The sequence below is a fragment of the Coregonus clupeaformis genome, chromosome 20 (genome assembly GCF_020615455.1).
Source record: "Coregonus clupeaformis isolate EN_2021a chromosome 20, ASM2061545v1, whole genome shotgun sequence".
In the NCBI taxonomy this organism is placed as follows: Eukaryota; Metazoa; Chordata; class Actinopteri; order Salmoniformes; family Salmonidae; genus Coregonus; species Coregonus clupeaformis.
In genome coordinates this window covers 13523983-13543752 of record NC_059211.1, presented here as the reverse complement: position 1 = coordinate 13543752, position 19770 = coordinate 13523983, and the positions used below count along the sequence as shown (strand labels likewise).

The following is a 19770-nucleotide window of genomic DNA, read 5'->3' as shown; positions in this document are numbered from 1 at the left end:
AAAGCTTATTTCTCTCAAATGTTGTGCACACATTTGTTTACATCCCTGTTAGTGAGCATTTCTCATTTGCCAAGATAATCCATCCATCTGACAAGTGTGGCATATTAAGGATCTGATTAGACAGCATGATCATTACACAGGTGCACCTTGTGCTGGGGACAATAAAAGGCTACTCTAAAATGTGCCGTTTTTTCACACAACACAATGCCACAGAAGTTTTGAGGGAGGGTGCAATTGTCATACTCATTGCAGGAATGTCCACCAGAGCTGTTGCCAGAGAATGTAATGTTCATTTCTCTACCATAAGTCGCCTCCAAAGTATTTTTATTGAATTTGGCAGTATGTCCAGCTGGCCTCATACCGCAGACCACGTATAACCATGCCAGCCCAATTCCTCCACATCCAGCTTCTTCACCTGCGGGATCGTCTGAGACCAGTCACCCGTAGAGCTGATGAAACTGTGGTTTGCACAACTGAATAATTTCTGCACAAACTGTCAGAAACCGTCTCAGGGAAGCTCATCTGCGTGCTCGTCGTCCTCACCAGGGTCTTGACCTGACAGCAGTTCAGTGTCGTAACCAACTTCAGTAGGCAAATGCTCACCTTCAATGGCTCTTCACGGATGAATCCCAGTTTCAACTGTACCGGGCAGATGGCAGACAGCGTGTATGGCGTCATGTGGGTGAGCAGTTTACTGATGTCAACGTTGTGAACAGATTGCCCCATGGTGCCGGTGGGGTTATGGTATGGGCAGGCATAAGCTACAGACAATGTACACAATTGCATTTTATCGATGGCAATTTCAATGCACAGAGATACCGTGACGAGATCCTGAGGCCCATTGTCGTGCCATTCATCTGCCGCCATCACCTCATGTTTCAGCATGATAATGCACGGCCCCATGTTGCAAGAATCTGTACACAATTCCTGGAAGCTGAAAATGTCCCAGTCCTTCCATGGTCTGCATACTCACCAGACATGTCACCCATTGAGCAAGCATGTTTGGGATGCTCTGGATCGACATGTGTGACAGCGTGTTCCAGTTCCCGCCAATATCCGGCAACTTCGCACAGCCATTGCATGAGGCAAATAATGGTCACACGAGATACTGACTGGTTTTCTGATCAACACCCCTATCTTTTTTTTTTAAAGGTATCTGTAACCAACAGATGCATATCTGCTTTCCCAGTCATATGAAATCCATAGATTAGGGCCTAATGAATTCATTTCAATTGACTGATTTCCTTACATGAACTGTAACTCAGTAAAATCTTTGAAATTGTTGCATGTATATGCATGGTATACATCATCCAACAAAATGCTTACTTGCAGGTTCCTTCTCGACAATGCAACAACAATAAGAAATATAATCCAAGCCGCAGCTCCGTACTACTTGTCAGACATAGAGAACTGATACTGTATACTCAATGTTGGGTTGAGATTGGCGTGGGGTGTCCGTGAGTGGCCTTTGACCATTTCTTTGGATTCCTTATGTCTTACTCATTGTTAGAAAACGTTTGGTCCAATTCGGATGTTAGATACTATATTTATTGAATATTTTATGAATCCTATAAATTAAAATGGCCAATTTGGGTGCAATCAATTAGTCTCAGAGATCAAATTATATTTCAACAAAATATTGTTGCAGGAATGCTAATCTTATCTGTTTCTAACTACAGAAATGATTTCAGAACAATCTGAGATGGTGGGTGTCACAGCTTGCTGAAATGGCATGTAACGACCCTCTTGGCATTTCACAGCTGAGCTTTTTACTAGTCCTTCCTGGCAAGGTCTTAAAGAGGGCTGGTGTGACTGGAATGTCTTGGACTTACATTATAGAGGTTTGGAGTAGGAGAGGAGGAGAGGAATGAGGGAAAGAAGGTGTGATAATCTGCAATAGACAAGAAGGGGCGACGTTATGTTTTGAAACCTGAGCAGCCAGTAGCGTTTGCGGTGGCCGGAAACCGTAATGCAAACAGCTCCTAAATTGTTTCTGTGGGCATTGGTGCTTGATTTCCCCCTCCTCCCTGTTCCTGAAAGACAGGAGTCTTTGGCAGGAAGGCAGGCAGGCAGACCCCGGCTCTCTCCTGCTCTATATGCTGGCTAAATGAGGTCCCTAATGCCGCAGAGAGAGAGAGATGAGAGAGGAATGGACAGGAGATGAGAGAAGAGGGGCTGAGAGAGAGAGAGAGAGAAATATGGAATGGAGGAATGGAGTGTTTAGGGGCCGAGAGGAGAGAGCCAGAGGGACTGAGATGGTTGATGTCAGAGTCCTAACCATAGTCATCAGCTGCATTGGTTTGTCCGCTGGCATGCACACACACACAAACACATGCACACACACGCACACACACAATCTCTCTCTCTCACACACACCCTGGCCATACTGGGAGAACTCACATTCACTCTAATAGCTTCCAGGCTTTCCAGGAAAACGGGCCTGTAAGGGAGGGAGTGCAGAACAAGAGACTCCGTGGCTGTACAGAGAGTGGAGCAGGTTTGAGGGTTTGAAGTCAACCGTTTTTTGGGGGGACAAGTTCTTGGGGGCAAATCGGCCACTAATTTGCCAGTTAGTTCTCCAGGCAAACTGACTATAGATGCGTCCCAAATGGCACCCTATTCCCTACATAGGGAATAGTGTGCCATTTGAGATGCATCCTATTCCAAACGTCGGCTCTAAATTATCAGCACATTTACATTCCCAATAACCTGATAATTAGGAACACTTAGGGGATATAGTTGCCGGTAAACACAAATTATATGAGTCACTAAAAAATCTGGCATTAAATTTACGCAGCAATAACGGGCTTATAAAACCTATTGGGCAGTGAATCTGTAGGAATGAAAACTAAACATTGGGCCCCAACTCTTTGGCCATACAATGTAGAAAGAGTAACATTAACTGATTAAAGTCCCCTCCAATGTAAACTATTCCTTATAGTGCACTATTTCTTACTACCAAAAGTAGTGCACTATACTATATAGGGAATAGCTAGCCTGGGTACCAGTCTGTTTGTAACATCATGCCACTCCTTGCCACTCATTATCATGCCAAACAGTTTGGGTTGACAAGGAGTTGAAATTATAGCACAAAAATATCTGAGACCAGGCTAGGGAATAGGCCATGCTTGTCATGGTCAAAAGTAATGCACTATATCAGAAATAGCCCATCCGGGTCCTGATCAAAAGTAGTGCACTATATAGGGAATAGCCCATGCGTGTCCTGGTCAAAAGTAGTGCACTATATAGGGAATAGGGTGCCATTTTGGACGTAACCAAGGTCTTACCTCCCGGGGTTTGATGTCGTGGCCCACGGCCTCTCTGTAGTACTCCACGTTCTCTGTCATAAACTCCTCCCCCTCGTGGAACAGCAGGTAGGACTTGGCACACTCCAATGCCTCCTCCACCATGTTAACTGGAGAGACAGAGAGACAGAAAGAAGACATTATGAAATGGACATGTGTTACGTTCTGTGTATTGCTTAACATTGGGATGTTCTTGTGTCGATAAAGCTTGTTTGAATTGAAAATGGAATTGAAAATTGAAATTGAAAGAAAGGGGGTAGAGATGGTGAGTGAGAGGAACAGAGAGCGAGAGAAAGAGAGAGAAACAGAGAGAGAGAGAGAGAGAGAGAGAAACAAATGGAGGTTAAAAGACATCCATCCATCCTTCTGAGCCCTGCCTAAACAAGAGGAACTGTCATCACACCTCCGTTACAGACTCCCTCCCTGAACTCCCCTGTAAGACAGCATCCCAAATGGCATCCTGTTCCCTATGTAGTGCACTACTTTTGACCAGGGCCCATGGAGCTCTGGTCAAAAGAAGTGCACTATATAGGGAATAGGGTGGCATTTGGGATGTACCCAGTATAACACACACTTCCTATTGGTTTCCACTCATAAAGTTCAGTACAGGTCCACATGTAATAAAGCCACCTAGGCCTGAATGAGATGTGTGTCTGAAACCTTTTGAAGTCTCGTGCGGCTGAACATTCCAGGGGCATGACCACAATGGCGCAAGCAGCAGTAGCGCTACAACAGTGAGAGGCAGTCAGAGGCTAGCTGAGATACTGGAAACACAGACAGACACACAGGCGGCAGGCGCACACACACGCACACACTCACAAACACACACATACACAGCTGCTCCAGGCTCCAGGCTAGGGCTGTATCTCCTGTTCCTAAAGTGCTTACAGCGAGCAGTGACTTGCAAGTAACACATACACACATTTTATTTAATTTTTTTACATTTTAGTCATTTTAGCAGACGCTCTTATCTAGAGCGACTTACAGTTAAAGAGTGCATGCATTTTTCATACACACATGCACGCACACATGCGCACGACACCCACACATCCACCCAACACACGTGGACTTTACTATCTTGTAAAGCAGCTGGGCTCACATATCACTTCCCGGCGGGGCGGCCAGGCCCGAGGCAGCAGCGTTTCTGCGGTCAGCGCGTCTCCTCCGGTTCCCCTGGTTCCCAGGTCATAAACAGTGAGGGGCTTTGAGGCCGTTAAAAACGACAATGTCACCGAACGGATCATTGAGGAAACAGCTTCCCGCAGAGCAATGTGAGACTGTTGAGTGATGGGGAGACTTTTAAACAGGCGACTCAAGACTTGCAGACTGGAAGTCTAGAAGAACAGCTAGCATGCTAGCTATAACCATAGACTTCCAGTCATTGCACTAACGCTAGTTAGCATTGGCCTGCGAAACTAACTCACTTCCCTCATACTGGACACAGATATATAAAAAGGGTATCCATGAGTTCATCTGACTCTAGGGAAGTAGATAAAGGACTTCATTGCCAAAATCCCGAACTACCCCTTTAAGTTCTGCTGCTGGGAATGATTCATTGAGCTCTGGTGTTTTTCATAGGATCCCATGAGCCACTTGGGTTTATTCTGATAAGCTCATAAAAATTTACCACATTGGCTTATCCTTCCTTCTCTCCTTTCCTATGTTGTCCTGCCAACCCCCCTCTCCTAATGTCTGATCCCCAATCAGCCCAGGCTACACAAATGCTAGCGCCCTATTATGAACAACACCACACCAGATAATGGATAAATGTTGCTGAATGAGTTTGAGTGGAACAGTGTGTGCTTCTCTATTAAGGCGTGGTCCTGGTCTGTTTGGTGTTGACAGTCTGGGCCTGTATTCACAAAGTGTCTCAGATTAGGAATGCTGATCTAGGATCAGGTCCATCCTGTCCATTCATTACAATCTAAAAGGTAGAGCTGATCCTAGATCAGCACTCCTACTCTGAGAAGCTTTATGAATACGAGTCCTGGCCTTTCTCCACAGCTCTTTGTGATTTGCCCTAATCCCTGCCTTTTCAAACGCCTGTGACCAGGTGTTTCTCAGCTCTCTGTCTCTTTCGCTCTGTCTCTGAGAGTCAGCAGGGGAATACTTATCTAATTAATGATAATTCGATATAGGTGTGTTAGTGTTAGTGAATAAAAGCCTGTACACACTACATCGCTGTAGTCTGAACACCACACCCTGTGGTGTGTAAAGTCGGCAAGCAGGGTCAAGTAGGGTCAAGTAGGGTGCGGTTAGGTAAGACTTGGGGCTGGATTCAATCCGTATCGCAGAAGCATCTCGGAAGACCCACACTCAAATGTAAAGGTAATTTCCGATTGAGCCGACATATGCAGCGTTTACCGTGAATGCAGTCTCCGCGAAAGCGGAAACATTGCCTTTAAATTTAAATCTAGCTATAGCGCGGATCTTCGGCGATACTTCTATACCTTACTCTGGAAGTCGGTGAACTGCAGGTAGTCATAATGTAGAGGTAAACTAGATTAAAGTAGGGTGCAGTAGGGTAATGTTACTCACGCTGGAAGTAAGCAAACTGCAGGTAGTCGTAATGTAGAGGCAGGTAGTTCTCCATTGGAGACAGACGGCCGGGCCGGGTGGACAGGTCTCTCACACACTCGTGTTCACAGTGCAGCGCCTGGGTGAAGTGGTCTGAAACACACACAGGAGGATAGGGGGGATACAGGTATATTTATACATTCATAAGCATTTTTAAAGCAGAGTAATGTCCTCCTGAGGAAAAGCATTGAGTAGTATGATAATGATGAGGAACCATTCACAATGCCTACCTTAATGTTTCATGCAGTATTCTCATCCAACTGATTACCATACATTCTTCATTGCTATCACAAAGGTTTATTTTCAGCCATGTCGCCACTGATTTACTGTAGATATTGTGCTTTGCATTCTCTGTACTAGATTTGTAATCATTCTAGACACGTCAGTCCATCACTTGGTTCTATCAGAGATTCAGTGTCTAATAGAGCCAATTAAAGGGTGTTTTCTTTTTATTTGTATTACATTTAGCCTAATGCACTGAGACTCTCAGGTCTACTGAGGAATAATATCCTAAAGACACACACACACACACACCTTAGCGTTCAACAACGTTTTCATCATCTTCCACACACAGGGGGTAACATTAGTGGGTGAATGAAACATTTAGCACAGTTGACCTATTGACATGTACAGTGGGGAAAAAAAGTATTTAGTCAGCCACCAATTGTGCAAGTTCTCCCACTTAAAAAGATGAGAGAGGCCTGTAATTTTCATCATAGGTACACGTCAACTATGACAGACAAATTGAGATTATTTTTTCCAGAAAATCACATTGTAGGATTTTTAATGAATTTATTTGCAAATTATGGTGGAAAATAAGTATTTGGTCAATAACAAAAGTTTCTCAATACTTTGTTATATACCCTTTGTTGGCAATGACACAGGTCAAACGTTTTCTGTAAGTCTTCACAAGGTTTTCACACACTGTTGCTGGTATTTTGGCCCATTCCTCCATGCAGATCTCCTCTAGAGCAGTGATGTTTTGGGGCTGTCGCTGGGCAACACAGACTTTCAACTCCCTCCAAAGATTTTCTATGGGGTTGAGATCTGGAGACTGGCTAGGCCACTCCAGGACCTTGAAATGCTTCTTACGAAGCCACTCCTTCGTTGCCCGGGCGGTGTGTTTGGGATCATTGTCATGATGAAAGACCCAGCCACGTTTCATCTTCAATGCCCTTGCTGATGGAAGGAGGTTTTCACTCAAAATCTCACGATACATGGCCCCATTCATTCTTTCCTTTACACGGATGGTTCGTCCTGGTCCCTTTGTAGAAAAACAGCCCCAAAGCATGATGTTTCCACCCCCATGCTTCACAGTAGGTATGGTGTTCTTTGGATGCAACTCAGCATTCTTTGTCCTCCAAACATGACGAGTTGAGTTTTTACCAAAAAGTTATATTTTGGTTTCATCTGACCATATGACATTCTCCCAATCCTCTTCTGGATCATCCAAATGCACTCTAGCAAACTTTAGACGGGCCTGGACATGTACTGGCTTAAGCAGGGGGACACGTCTGGCACTGCAGGATTTGAGTCCCTGGCGGCGTAGTGTGTCACTGATGGTAGGCTTTGTTACTTTGGTCCCAGCTCTCTGCAGGTCATTCCCTAGGTCCCCCTGTGTGGTTCTGGGATTTTTGCTCACCGTTCTTGTGATCATTTTGACCCCACGGGGTGAGATCTTGCGTGGAGCCCCAGATCGAGGGAGATTATCAGTGGTCTTGTATGTCTTCCATTTCCTAATAATTGCTCCCACAGTTGATTTCTTCAAACCAAGCTGCTTACCTATTGCAGATTCAGTCTTCCCAGCCTGGTGCAGGTCTACAATTTTGTTTCTGGTGTCCTTTGACAGCTCTTTGGTCTTGGCCATAGTGGAGTTTGGAGTGTGACTGTTTGAGGTTGTGGACACGTGTCTTTTATACTGATAACAAGTTCAAACAGGTGCCATTAATACAGGTAACGAGTGGAGGACAGAGGAGCCTCTTAAAGAAGAAGTTACAGGTCTGTGAGAGCCAGAAATCTTGCTTGTTTGTAGGTGACCAAATACTTATTTTCCACCATAATTTGCTAATTTAAATTCATTAAAAATCCTACAATGTGATTTTCAGGATTTTTTTCCTCATTTTGTCTGTCATAGTTGACGTGTACCTATGATGAAATGTACAGGCCTCTCTCATCTTTTTAAGTGGGAGAACTTGCACAATTGGTGGCTGACTAAATACTTTTTTCCCCACTGTATGTATAAAATATCATCATTATTTCTCTATGACAAACAAAAAAGAAAAAGATTACCGAGGTGGGATTCAGGTTACCCAATGTCCCCCGATGACCACCAATGACATGCTACAGTGAAGTCAACCACTGTGAAATCACAGGTCAGAGCAGCCCAGACAACCGGATACTCCTGTTTCTCTATAACTAGACAACAACAACAATAATCTCTTCTCTTGTTGCTAGACTTTGTATTTGTTGATTTGTTGCCCAGAACACGTTTGTATTTGTTGCTTTCACACATGGATGGAGAAAAAATGCCTGAGGTTATTACAAATCATATTTCCATTCTTTAGGAGAGTCAGTAATGTTGATTTCCCCATAACCATGGAAGACAGTATGTCGGAAGACAGTATACCACTACGGGATCACATAAATATATAACAATGTGAATACTGTAGTGTAAAGGAAAATGATTCCCTTCCATTCACATGTACACTACATGACCAAAAGTATGTGGACACCTGCTCGTCGAACATCTCATTCCAAAACCATGGGCATTAATATGGAGTTGGTCCCCCCTTTGCTGCTATAACAGCCTCCACTCTTCTGGAACATTGCTGCTGGGACTTCAATTCAGCCACAAGAACATTAGTGCGGTCGGGCACTGATGTCGGACAATTAGGCCTGGCTCGCAGTCGCCGTTCCAATTCATCCCAAAGGTGTTCGATGGAGTTGAGGTCAGGGCTCTGCGCAGGCCAGTCAAGTTCTTCCACACTGATCTCGACAAACCATTTCTGTATGGACCTTGCTTTGTGCATGCGAGCATTGTCAAGCTGAAACAGGTCAGGGCCTTCCCCAAACTGTTGCCACAAAATTGGGAGCACAGAATCGTCTAGAATGTCATTGTATGCTGTAGCGTTAAGATTCCCCTTCACTGGAACTAAGAGGCCTAGCCCAAACCATGAAAAACAGCCCCAGACCATTATTCCTCCTCCACCAAACTTTACAATTGCACTATGCATTGGGGCAGATAGCATTCTCCTGGCATCCGCAGAAACCCAGATTTGTCTGTCGGACTGCCAGATGGTGAAGCGTGATTCATCTCTCCAGAGAACGCGTTTCCACTGCTCCAGTGTCCAATGGCGTAAAGCTTTACACCACTCCAGCTGACGCTTGGCATTGCGCATGGTGATCTTAGGCTTGTGTGCGGCTGCTCGGCCATGGAAACCCATTTCATGAAGCTCCCGACGAACAGTTCTTGTGCTGACGTTGCTTCCTGTGGCAGTTTGGAACTCGGTAGTGAGTGTTGCAACCGAGGACAGACAATTTTTAAGTGCTGCGTGCTTCAGCCCTCGGCAGTCCTGTTCTGTGAGCTTGTGTGGCCTACCACTTCGTGGCTGAGCCGTTGTTGCCCCTAGATGTTTCCACTTCACAATAACAGCACTTACCGTTGACCGGGGCAGCTCTAGCAGGGCAGAAATTTGACAAACTGACTTGTTGGAAAGGTGGCATCCTATGACGGTGCCACGTTGAAAGTCACAGAGCTCTTTAGTAAGGCCATTCTACTGCCAATGTTTGTCTATGGAGATTGCATGGCTGTGTGCTCGATTAAATACACATGTCAGCAATCCACCAATTTTAAGGGTGTCTGCATACTTTTGTATATACTGTATAGTGTATGTACGTGTAACTGATAGATGCACACACACACACACACACACTATGTTAATGTTTTAAAATGTACAGTATGTAAATTGTAAAGTATTTTGTCTGTGATGTATTTTTCATTTTGTGTCGGACCCCAGCAAAACTATCTGTCGCCATTGGGGATCCTAATAAATCAAGTCAAATAAAATTCCTTTCCATGTACTTTTCCATCAAGGTCAAATAGCACATACTTTAGACTTTATTCATTCAACACTTGAGGTACATAGTAAACAGACGCGTCCAATGGTCAAAGAAACTACAATAGCACTGATTCTCCTGTTGTTGAAGTCCTATGGAAAAATAACTCTTGGCTTGATTAGACATTGAGAAAAGCTTAATCAAAGCCAATACTGTACGATTTTGGCATGTTTGTGCAATGATACGTGTGATTGAGACAAAGCACGCTTGCCATCGACTCAGCTTAGCTTTAAGACCACCACAATACTGCTAGCAGCAGTGCGTTCTATGAGGGGAACTGTGCAACTGTCTAACGTCAACACAAACACAGCTGACTAAGCTTGTGTGTGTATATCATTGCATAATCACATTGTTATTTTCCAATGGCAGTGTTATGCGAGGCCTGACACCCCTGTCACCACAGGAGGTTGGTGGCACCTTAATTGGGGAGGACGGGCTCCTGGTAATGGCTGGAGCGGAATCAGTGGAATGGTATCAAATACAACAAACACATGGTTTCCATGTGTTTGATGCCATTTCATTTGCTCCGTTCCAGCCATTATTATGAGCCATCCTCCCCTCAGCAGCCTCCACTGCCTGTCACACCAGAACATCCAACATTATCCTGCTGTGCTGCTTCTGGGCCCATATTCATAAAGCGTCTCAGATCAGTTTCCTTTTAGCGCATAATGAATAAGATTCCATGAAGAAGGTAGGACCTGATCCTAGATCAGCATTCATACTCTTTATGAATATGGGCACTGGAGTCTATGGGCTCACAGCTAGGCCTGATGTAATGACACTTTGGACTAACAAAATGCAACAATAACACAGGACATTAACCGAATGCTTTCTCTCAATGGAGCATTAACGCTGTACTGTACCCTGAGTACTCACTGACAAGACTTTATGGAGAAATTATGAAACTGAAGTAGTAAAACTGAAACAACTCTGAAACAACTCTCTCTCTTAGTTCATCGGTTGTAGACTTAGGGCTGGATACGTGGGGCTGTAACTGACCAATGAGGTCACCAAACATTGACCAGACTTGCTCTGGATGACTGTGTGGTCAGTTGGAGCTTTATGACCATGGTTTATGAGGAGAGGTGATGCAGAGAGAGAAAGGAGAGAGAGAGAGGATGAAGAAAGAGAGAGAGAGGGTAAAGAAAGAGAAAGAGAGAGGGTGAAGAAAGAGAAAGAGAGAGAGGGTGAAGAAAGAGCGAGAGGGTGAAGAAAGAGCGAGAGAGGTCCTGGGGCTCTGTTTACAAACACAAACAGACCCCACAAAGCCCCAGGACAGCAACACAATTAGACCCAACCAAATCATGAGAAAACAAAAAGATCATTATTTCCAATGTGTCAAGTAATTAACAAAAAAACTGAGCAAACTAGAATACTATTTGGCCCTAAACAGAGAGTACACAGTGTCAGAATACCTGACCACTGTGACTAACCCAAAACTAAGGAACGCTTTGACTATGTACAGACTCAGTGAGCATAGCCTTGCTATGGAAAGAAACCACAGTAGGCAGACCTGGCTCTCAAGAGAAGACAGGATATGTGCACACTGCCCACAAAATGAGGTGGAACTGAGCTGCACTTCCTTACCTCCTGCCAAATGTATGATCATATTAGAGACACATATTTCCCTCAGATTACACAGACCAACAAAGAATTAGAAAACAAATCCAATTTTCAAGATTTGTGACCTGTTGCCACAATAAAATGGCAATTAGTGAAGAACAAACACCATTGTAAATACAACCCATATTTACAGTTGAGGTCGGAAGTTTACATACGCCTTAGCCAAAAACTCAGTTTTTCACAATTCCTGACATTTAATCCTAGTAAAAATAACCTGTTTTAGGTCAGTTAGGATCACCAATTTATCTTAAGAATGTGAAATGTCAGAATAATAGTAGAGAGAATGATTTATTTCAGCTTTTATTTCTTTCATCACATTCCCAGTGGGTTTACATACACTCAATTAGTATTTGGTAGCATTGCCATGAAATTGTTTAACTTGGGTCAAACGTTTCAGGTAGCCTTCCACAAGCTTCCCACAATAAGTTGGGTGAATTCTGGCCCATTCTTCCTGACAGAGCTGGTGTAACTGAGTCAGGTTTGTAGGCCTCCTTGCTCACACACACTTTTTCAGTTCTGCCCACAAATATTCTATAGAATTGAGGTCAGGGCTTTGTGATGGCCACTCCAATATCTTGACTTTGTTGTCCTTAAGCCTTTTTGCCACAACTTTGGAAGTATGCTTGGGGTCATTGTCCATTTGGAAGACCCATTTGCGACCAAGCTTTAACTTCCTGACTGATGTCTTGAGATGTTGCTTCAATATATCCACATAATTTTCATTTTCAAAGCACCCTCACAGCATGATGCTGCCACCCCCGTGCTTCACTGTTGGGATGGTGTTCTTCGGCTTGCAAGATCCCCCTTTTTCCTCCAAACATAATGATGGGCATTATGGCCAAACAGTTCTATTTTTGTTTCATCAGACCAGAGGACATATCTCAAAAAAGTGAGATCTTTGTCCCCATGTGCAGTTGTAAACCGTAGTCTGGCTTTTTTATGGTGGTTTTGGAGCAGTTGCTTCTTTGCTGAGTGGCCTTTCAGGTTATGTCGATATAAGACTCGTTTTACTGTGGATATATATACTTTTGTACCTGTTTCCTCCAGCATCTTCACAAGGTCCTTTGCTGTTGTTCTGGGATTGATTTGCACTTTTCGCACCAAAGTACGTTCATCTCTAGGAGACAGAACGTGTCTCCTTCCTGAGCGGTATGACGGCTATGACGGCTGTGTGGTCCCATGGTGTTTGTACAGATGAACATGGTACCTTCAGGCGTTTGGAAATTGCTCCCAAGGATGAACCAGACTTGTGGAGTTCTACAATTTTTTCTATGAGCTTGGCTGATTTCTTTTGATTTTCCCATGATGTCAAGCAAAGAGGCACTGAGTTTGAAGGTAGGCCTTGAAATACATCCACAGGTACACCTCCAATTGACTCAAATGATGTCAATTAGCCTATCAGAAGCTTCTAAAGCCATGACAAAATTTTCTGGAATTTTCCAAGCTGTTTAAAGGCACAGTCAACTTAGTGTATGTAAACTTCTGACCCACTGGAATTGTGATACAGTGAATTATAAGTGAAATAATCTGTCTGTAAACAATTGTTGGAAAAATTACTTGTGTCATGTACAAAGTAGATGTCCTAACCGACTTGCCAAAACTATAGTTTGTTAACATGACGTTTGTGGAGTGGTTGAAAAACAAGTTTGAATGACTCCAACCTAAGTGTATGTAAACTTCCGACTTCAACTGTATGTTTATTTGTTTTCCATTTTGTACTTTAACTATTTGCACATCTTTACAACACTGTATATAGCCATAATATGACCTTTGAAATGTCTCTATTCCTTTGGAACTTCTGTGAGTGTAATGTTTACTGTTCATTTTCTTTGTTAATTTTACTTTTGTTCATTATCTATTCCACTTGCTTCGGTAATGAATAAAGCCCTTTGAATTGAATTGAGAGGATGGAGAAACAGAGAGTGAGAGAGAGAGAGCGAGAGAGAGAGAGACTTACAAGCAGGGCTCACTATGGCTGTGTCGTTAGGCAAAAGCTAGGAACTCATGCTGGCCCAGTTTCAGACTGTTGGCTTTTAGGACCGTCTAAGATGGTAACAGAGCATATCAAAAAGATCTCAAAAGGCTTTGCACGTGAACACACACAGAAACAGCCACAGGAAAGAGTAAAGTATATGTATAATGTACACATTTGCCTCCAACTGTGTTTGACTTCACACAATCAATATGTTGCTCATTGCTTTTCCTGCACTCTTCTCCACCCGTTTAGAGGTTCTTTCAAGATGTTCAGTGGTCTGTTGGACCACTTAGACAAAGACAGACTCATGACCACAACAATGTTTTGAAATTACAATACCAGGATATTTGTCACGACTTCGGCCGAGGCTGCCTCCCCTCCTTGTTCGGGCAGGCTTCGGTGTTCATCGTCACCGGATTACTAACCACTGCAGCCCCAATCATCATCACAATTGTCTTGTCTCATTATCACACACACCTGGTTCTAATCCCCTAATTAGTCTGTGTAAAAGTGTTCCCTCTGCCCCGTTGTCCTTGTGGGTGATTGTTTATTGTGAAGGTTAGTGAAGCTTGTGTATTTTGTTCGACGGGAGTATTTTCCCGTGTGCCTTGTCTTTTCCAGTGCACTTGTTTTGTGCCCTGGAGTGTGTTTGACGCAGTTCTGCATAAACCTGTATTTTGTGGATTAAAGCCTGTTATTCTGTGATTTACATTTACATTTGAGTAATTTAGCAGACGCTCTTATCCATACTGGACCCCCGTGGGAATCGAACCCACAATCCTGGCATTGCAAGCGCCATGCTCTACCAACTGAGCTACAGGAGACTAAGATTTACCCTCCTGCGCCTGAATCCTTCAACACCACCTCATCACAATATTACAAAGGAAAGGCCAAGAACCAAAATGTGTGTGAGGAGTCATTCGTGTTTCAAGCCTTGTCTGCCATTTTCCTTGAGTGGCCAAAAGAGATGAAGGGAGGTAGTTTCAAAATGAGCTGTCCCATAAAGTAGTCCAGGTGGAAAAGTAATTTATCTGAAAAAAAAGTATCCTTGAGGATGTAACTTACGGTAAGTAGCTCTCTCTGAAAATTAATGACAGAACCACATGAGATAAGGTGTAGGGGTATTTGCTGTTAAGTAGAGTATACCAGTACTCCCTTCATAATGAAAAAAAAAGTATATTTATTTAAACATTCATGTTGTTTTAAACTCTTAATATGAAGAAAAAAAACATTAGACCATTTCCAAACCGAGGGAGTCATTTTTGTCAAATCAATAAAGATTCAGTTTGCAAGAATGACTTGGCTAATACTTCTTAAGCTGAACAAATATTGACCGAATCGTGGCAGCCATCTCAAACTTCACCTCATTCAATTATCCTCATTCAAATATGTTCTAATCCATGATTAATCTTCGACAAAAAAAGTGCGACATCAAAAATAAGTCACCATAATTATGTGTGCGCTGTCAGAACCTGTGAAAGAGAGGCATTGGACTGTTTACACAACCGTTTGTGATTTCTTGGCATTTGGCAACCTAGCTGTCCTCTCTCTCTCTGCATGTTTTCCCTTATCTGCCCTTTGACCCTGTGCCAAGTCCTCCACCATATGCCAGCCCACTGCCAGCCATAGTTTATCACCTAGTGAGCATGGCATAGCTGTATGCCATTTCAAAACATCTGAACACCAAGATAAGTTTCCCATCCCACATCAAACCTACACTTCATAACATGATACGTTTCTCAGGGGGTTGTAAGCAATGTGAACCATCACTCAAAGTAGAAAGCTCTGTTTTTAATAAAAATACTACCACTGCCTGCTGAGAGACTCCTCACTGCAGTAAAGTAGCTGTGAACACAGAGAAATCCTGTGTCTTCTGGTCAGTCAGCATACAAAACAAGCAGCTCAGACCCATGCAACACAAATTACATATCCATATTCATGTACAGTACCAGTCAAATGTGGACACACCTACTCATTCAAGGCTTTTTCTTTATTATTCACACTTTTCTACACTGTAGAATAATAGTGAAGACATCAGAACTATGAAATAACACATATGGAATCACGTAGTAACCAAAAAAGTGTTAAACAAATCAAAATATATTTTATATTTGAGATTCTTCAAAGTTGCCACCCTTTGCCTTGATGACAGCTTTGCACACTCCTGGCATTCTCTCAACCAGCTTCATGGAATGCATTTCAATTAACAGGTGTGCCTTGTTAAAAGTTCATTTGTGGAATTTATTTCCTTCTTAATTCGTTTGAGCCAATCAGTTGTGTTGTGACAAGATAGGGGTGGTATACAGAAGATAGTCCTATTTGGTAAAAGACCAAGTCCATATTATGGCAAGAACAGCTCAAAAAAGCAAAGAGAAACTACAGTCCTTCATTACTTTAAGACAACTATGAAAGTTTCTTCAAGTGCAGTCGCAAAAACCATCAAGCGCATGATGAAACTGGCTCTCATGAGGACCGCCACAGGAATGGAAGACCCAGAGTTACCTCTGCTGCAGAGGATAAGTTCATTAGAGTTAACCACACCTCAAATTGCAGCCCAAATAAATGCTTCACAGAGTTCAAGTAACAGACACATCTCAACATCAATTGTTCAGAGTAGACTGCATGAATCAGGCCTTCATGGTCGAACTTCTGCAAAGAAACCACTACTAAAGGACACCAATAATAAGAAGAGACCTGCTAGGGCCAAGAAACATGAGCAATGGACACTAGACTGGTGGAAATATGTCCTTTGGTCTGATCAATCCAAATTTGAGATTTTTGGTTCCAACCGCCATGTCTTTGTGAGACGCAGAGTAGGTGAACGGATGATCTCCGCATGTGTGGTTCCCACTGTGAAGCACGGAGGAGGAGGTGTGATGTTGTGGGGGTGCTTTGCTGGTGACACAGTCTGTGATTTATTTTGAATTCAAGGCACACTTAACCAGCATGGCTACCATAGCATTCTGCAGCGATACGCCGTCCCATCTGGTTTGTGTTTAGTGGGACTATCATTTGTTTTTCAACAGGACAATGACCCAAAACACACCTCCAGGCTGTGTAAGGGCTATTTGACCAAGAAGGAGAGTGATGGAGTGCTGCATCAGATGACCTGGCCTCCACAATCACCCGGCCTCAACCCAATTGAGATGGTTTGGGATGAGTTGGACCGCAGAGTGAAGGAAAAGCAGCCAACAGGTGCTCAGCAAACAGTGGCTTGCGAAAGTATTCATCCTCCTTGGCATCTTTCCTATTTTGTTGCCTTACAACCTGGATTTAAAATTGATTTTGGGGGGGTTTGTATCATTTGATTTACACAACATGCCTACCACTTTGAAGATGCAAAATAAAAAAATGTGTGAAACAAACAAGAGATAAGACAAAAAAACAGAAAGGTTGAGCGTACATAAGTATTCACCCCCCCAAAAGTCAATACTTTGTAGAGCCACCTTTTGCAGCAATTACAGCTGCAAGTCTCTTGGGGTATGTCTCTATAAGCTTGGCACATCTAGCCACTGGGATTTTGCCCATTCTTCAAGGCAAAACTGCTCCAGCTCCTTCAAGTTGGATGGGTTCCGCTGGTGTACAGCAATCTTTAAGTCATACCACAGATTCTCAATTGGATTGAGGTCTGGGCTTTGACTAGGCCATTCCAAGACATTTAAATGTTTCCCCTTAAACCACTCGAGTGTTGCTTTAGCAGTATGCTTAGGGTCATTGTCCTGCTGGAAGGTGAACCTCCATCCCAGTCTCAAATCTCTGGAAGACTGAAACAGGTTTTCCTCAAGAATTTCCCTGTATTTAGCGCCATCCATCATTCCTTCAATTCTGACCAGTTTCCCAGTCCCTGCCGATGAAAAATGATGGGGTTCTCAGGGTGATGAGAGGTGTTGGGTTTGCGCCAGACATACCGTTTTCCTTGATGGCCAAAAAGCTCAATTCTGACCAGAGTACCTTCTTCCATATGTTTGGGGAATCTCCCACATGGATTTTGGCGAACACCAAACATGTTTGCTTATTTTTTTCTTTAAGCAATGGCTTTTTTCTGGCCACTTTACCTTAAAGCCCAGCTCTGTGGAGAGTACGGCTTAAAGTGGTCCTATGGACAGATACTCCAATCTCCGCTGTGGAGCTTTGCAGCGCCTTCAGGGTTATCTTTGGTCTCTTTGTTGCCTCTCTGATTAATGCCCTCCTTGCCTGGTCCGTGAGTTTTGGTGGGCAGCCCTCTCTTGGCAGGTTTGTTGTGGTGCCATATTCTTTCCATGTTTTAATAATGGATTTAATGGTGCTCCTTGGGATGTTCAAAGTGTCTGATATTTTTTTGAACCCAACCCTGATCTGTACTTCTCCACAACTTTGTCCCTGACCTGTTTGGAGAGGTCCTTGGTCTTCATGGTGCCGCTTGCTTGGTGGTGCCCCTTGCTTAGTGGTGTTGCAGACTCTGGGGCCTTTCAGAACAGGTGTATATATACTGAGATAATGTGACAGATCATGTGACACTTAGATCGCACACAGGTGGACTTTAACTAATTATGTGACTTCTGAAGATAATTGGTTGCACTAGATCTTATTTAGGGGCTTCATAGCAAAGGGGGTGAATACATACGCATGCACCACTTTTCCGTAATTTATTTTAAATAATTTCTTGAAACAAGTAATTTTTTTCATTTCACTTCACCAATTTTGATTATTTTGTGTATGTCCATTACATGAAATCCAAATAGAAATCCATTTAAATTACAGGTTGTAATCCAACAAAATAGGAAAAACGCCAAGGGGGATGAATACTTTTGCAAGGCACTGTATGTGGGAACTCCTTCAAGACTGTTGGAAAAGCATTCCTCATGAAGCTGGTTGAGAGAATGCCAAGAGTGTGCAAAGCTGTCATCAAGGCAAAGGGTGGCTACGTTGAAGAATCTAAAATCAAAAATATATTTTGATTTGTTTAACACTTTTTTGATTACTACATGATTCCATTTGTGTTATTTCATAGTTTTGATGTCTTCACTATTATTCTACAATGTAGAAAATAGTACAAATTAAGAAAAACCCTTGAATGAGTACATTTACATCATTTAGCAGACGCTCTTATCCAGAGCGACTTACAAATTGGTGCATTCAACTTATGATAGCCAGTGGGACAACCACCTTATATTTTTATTTTATGGGGGGTGGGGGAAGAAGGATTACTTTATACTATTCCAGGTATTCCTTAAAGAGGTAGGGTTTCAAGTGTCTCCGGAAGGTGGTCAGTGACTCCGCTGTCCTGGCGTCGTGGGGGAGCTTGTTCCACCATTGGGGTGCCAGAGCAGCGAATAGCTTTGACTGGGCTGAGCGGGAACTGTGCTTCCGTAGAGGTAGGGGAGCTAGCAGGCCAGAGGTGGATGAACCTAGTGCCCTCGTTTGGGTGTAGGATCAGAGCCTGAAGGTAAGGAGGTGCCGTTCCCCTCACAGCTCCGTAGGCAAGCACCATGGTATTGTAGTAGCCTCAACTGGAAGCCAGTGGAGTGTGCGGAGGAGCGGGGTGACATGAGAGAACTTGGGAAGGTTGAACACCAGACGGGCTGCAGCGTTCTGGATAAGTTGTAGGTGTATCCAAACATTTGACTGGTACTGTATGTCTATTCACAGAGGTCAACAAACTGCACAGTGTCAGAATCCACCAAGCAATCAATCAGTGAGTCACAAAGGAACAGAGTACAACAAGAGTTGAATTCTGTCAGAGCGAACAAACTCTGATTTGAGTAAAAACATGACAACAAATCTGAAAAAATAAACTATATAAAACCAGATGTGAGACACTACGACTTACATAGGAGGTGTTATAGACACTAAATACACTGAGTATACCAAACATTAGGAACACTCTACAAGGTGTCGAAAGCATTCCACAGGGATGCTGGCCCATGTTGACTCCAATGCTTCCCACAGTTGTGTCAAGTTGGCTGGATGTCCTTTGGGTGGTGGAACATTCTAGATACACACGAGAAACTGTTGAGCGTGAAAGATCCAGAAGAGTTGCAGTTGACACAAACCGGTGCGCCTGGCACCTACTACCATACCCTGTTCAAAGGCACTTAAATCTTTTCTCTTGCCCATTCACCGTCTGAATGACACACATACACAATCCATGTCTCAATTGTCTCAAGGCTTAAAAATCCTTCTTTAACCTGTCTC

At 43.3% G+C, this 19770-nt stretch overlaps 1 protein-coding gene across 1 annotated transcript in view; it reads right to left on the bottom strand.

Moving 5' to 3' along the window:
- The window catches only part of p3h2 (prolyl 3-hydroxylase 2), a 114265-nt gene that overhangs the window by 21251 nt on the left and 73244 nt on the right, over positions 1 to 19770 (bottom strand). Inside the window, exons 4-5 of the mRNA XM_041839959.2 lie at positions 5844 to 5975; positions 3288 to 3415 (exon numbers count right to left, since the gene is read on the bottom strand). Of these exons, the coding sequence (XP_041695893.1) occupies positions 3288 to 3415; positions 5844 to 5975 (260 nt within the window). The remainder of the gene's footprint in view (positions 1 to 3287; positions 3416 to 5843; positions 5976 to 19770) is intronic.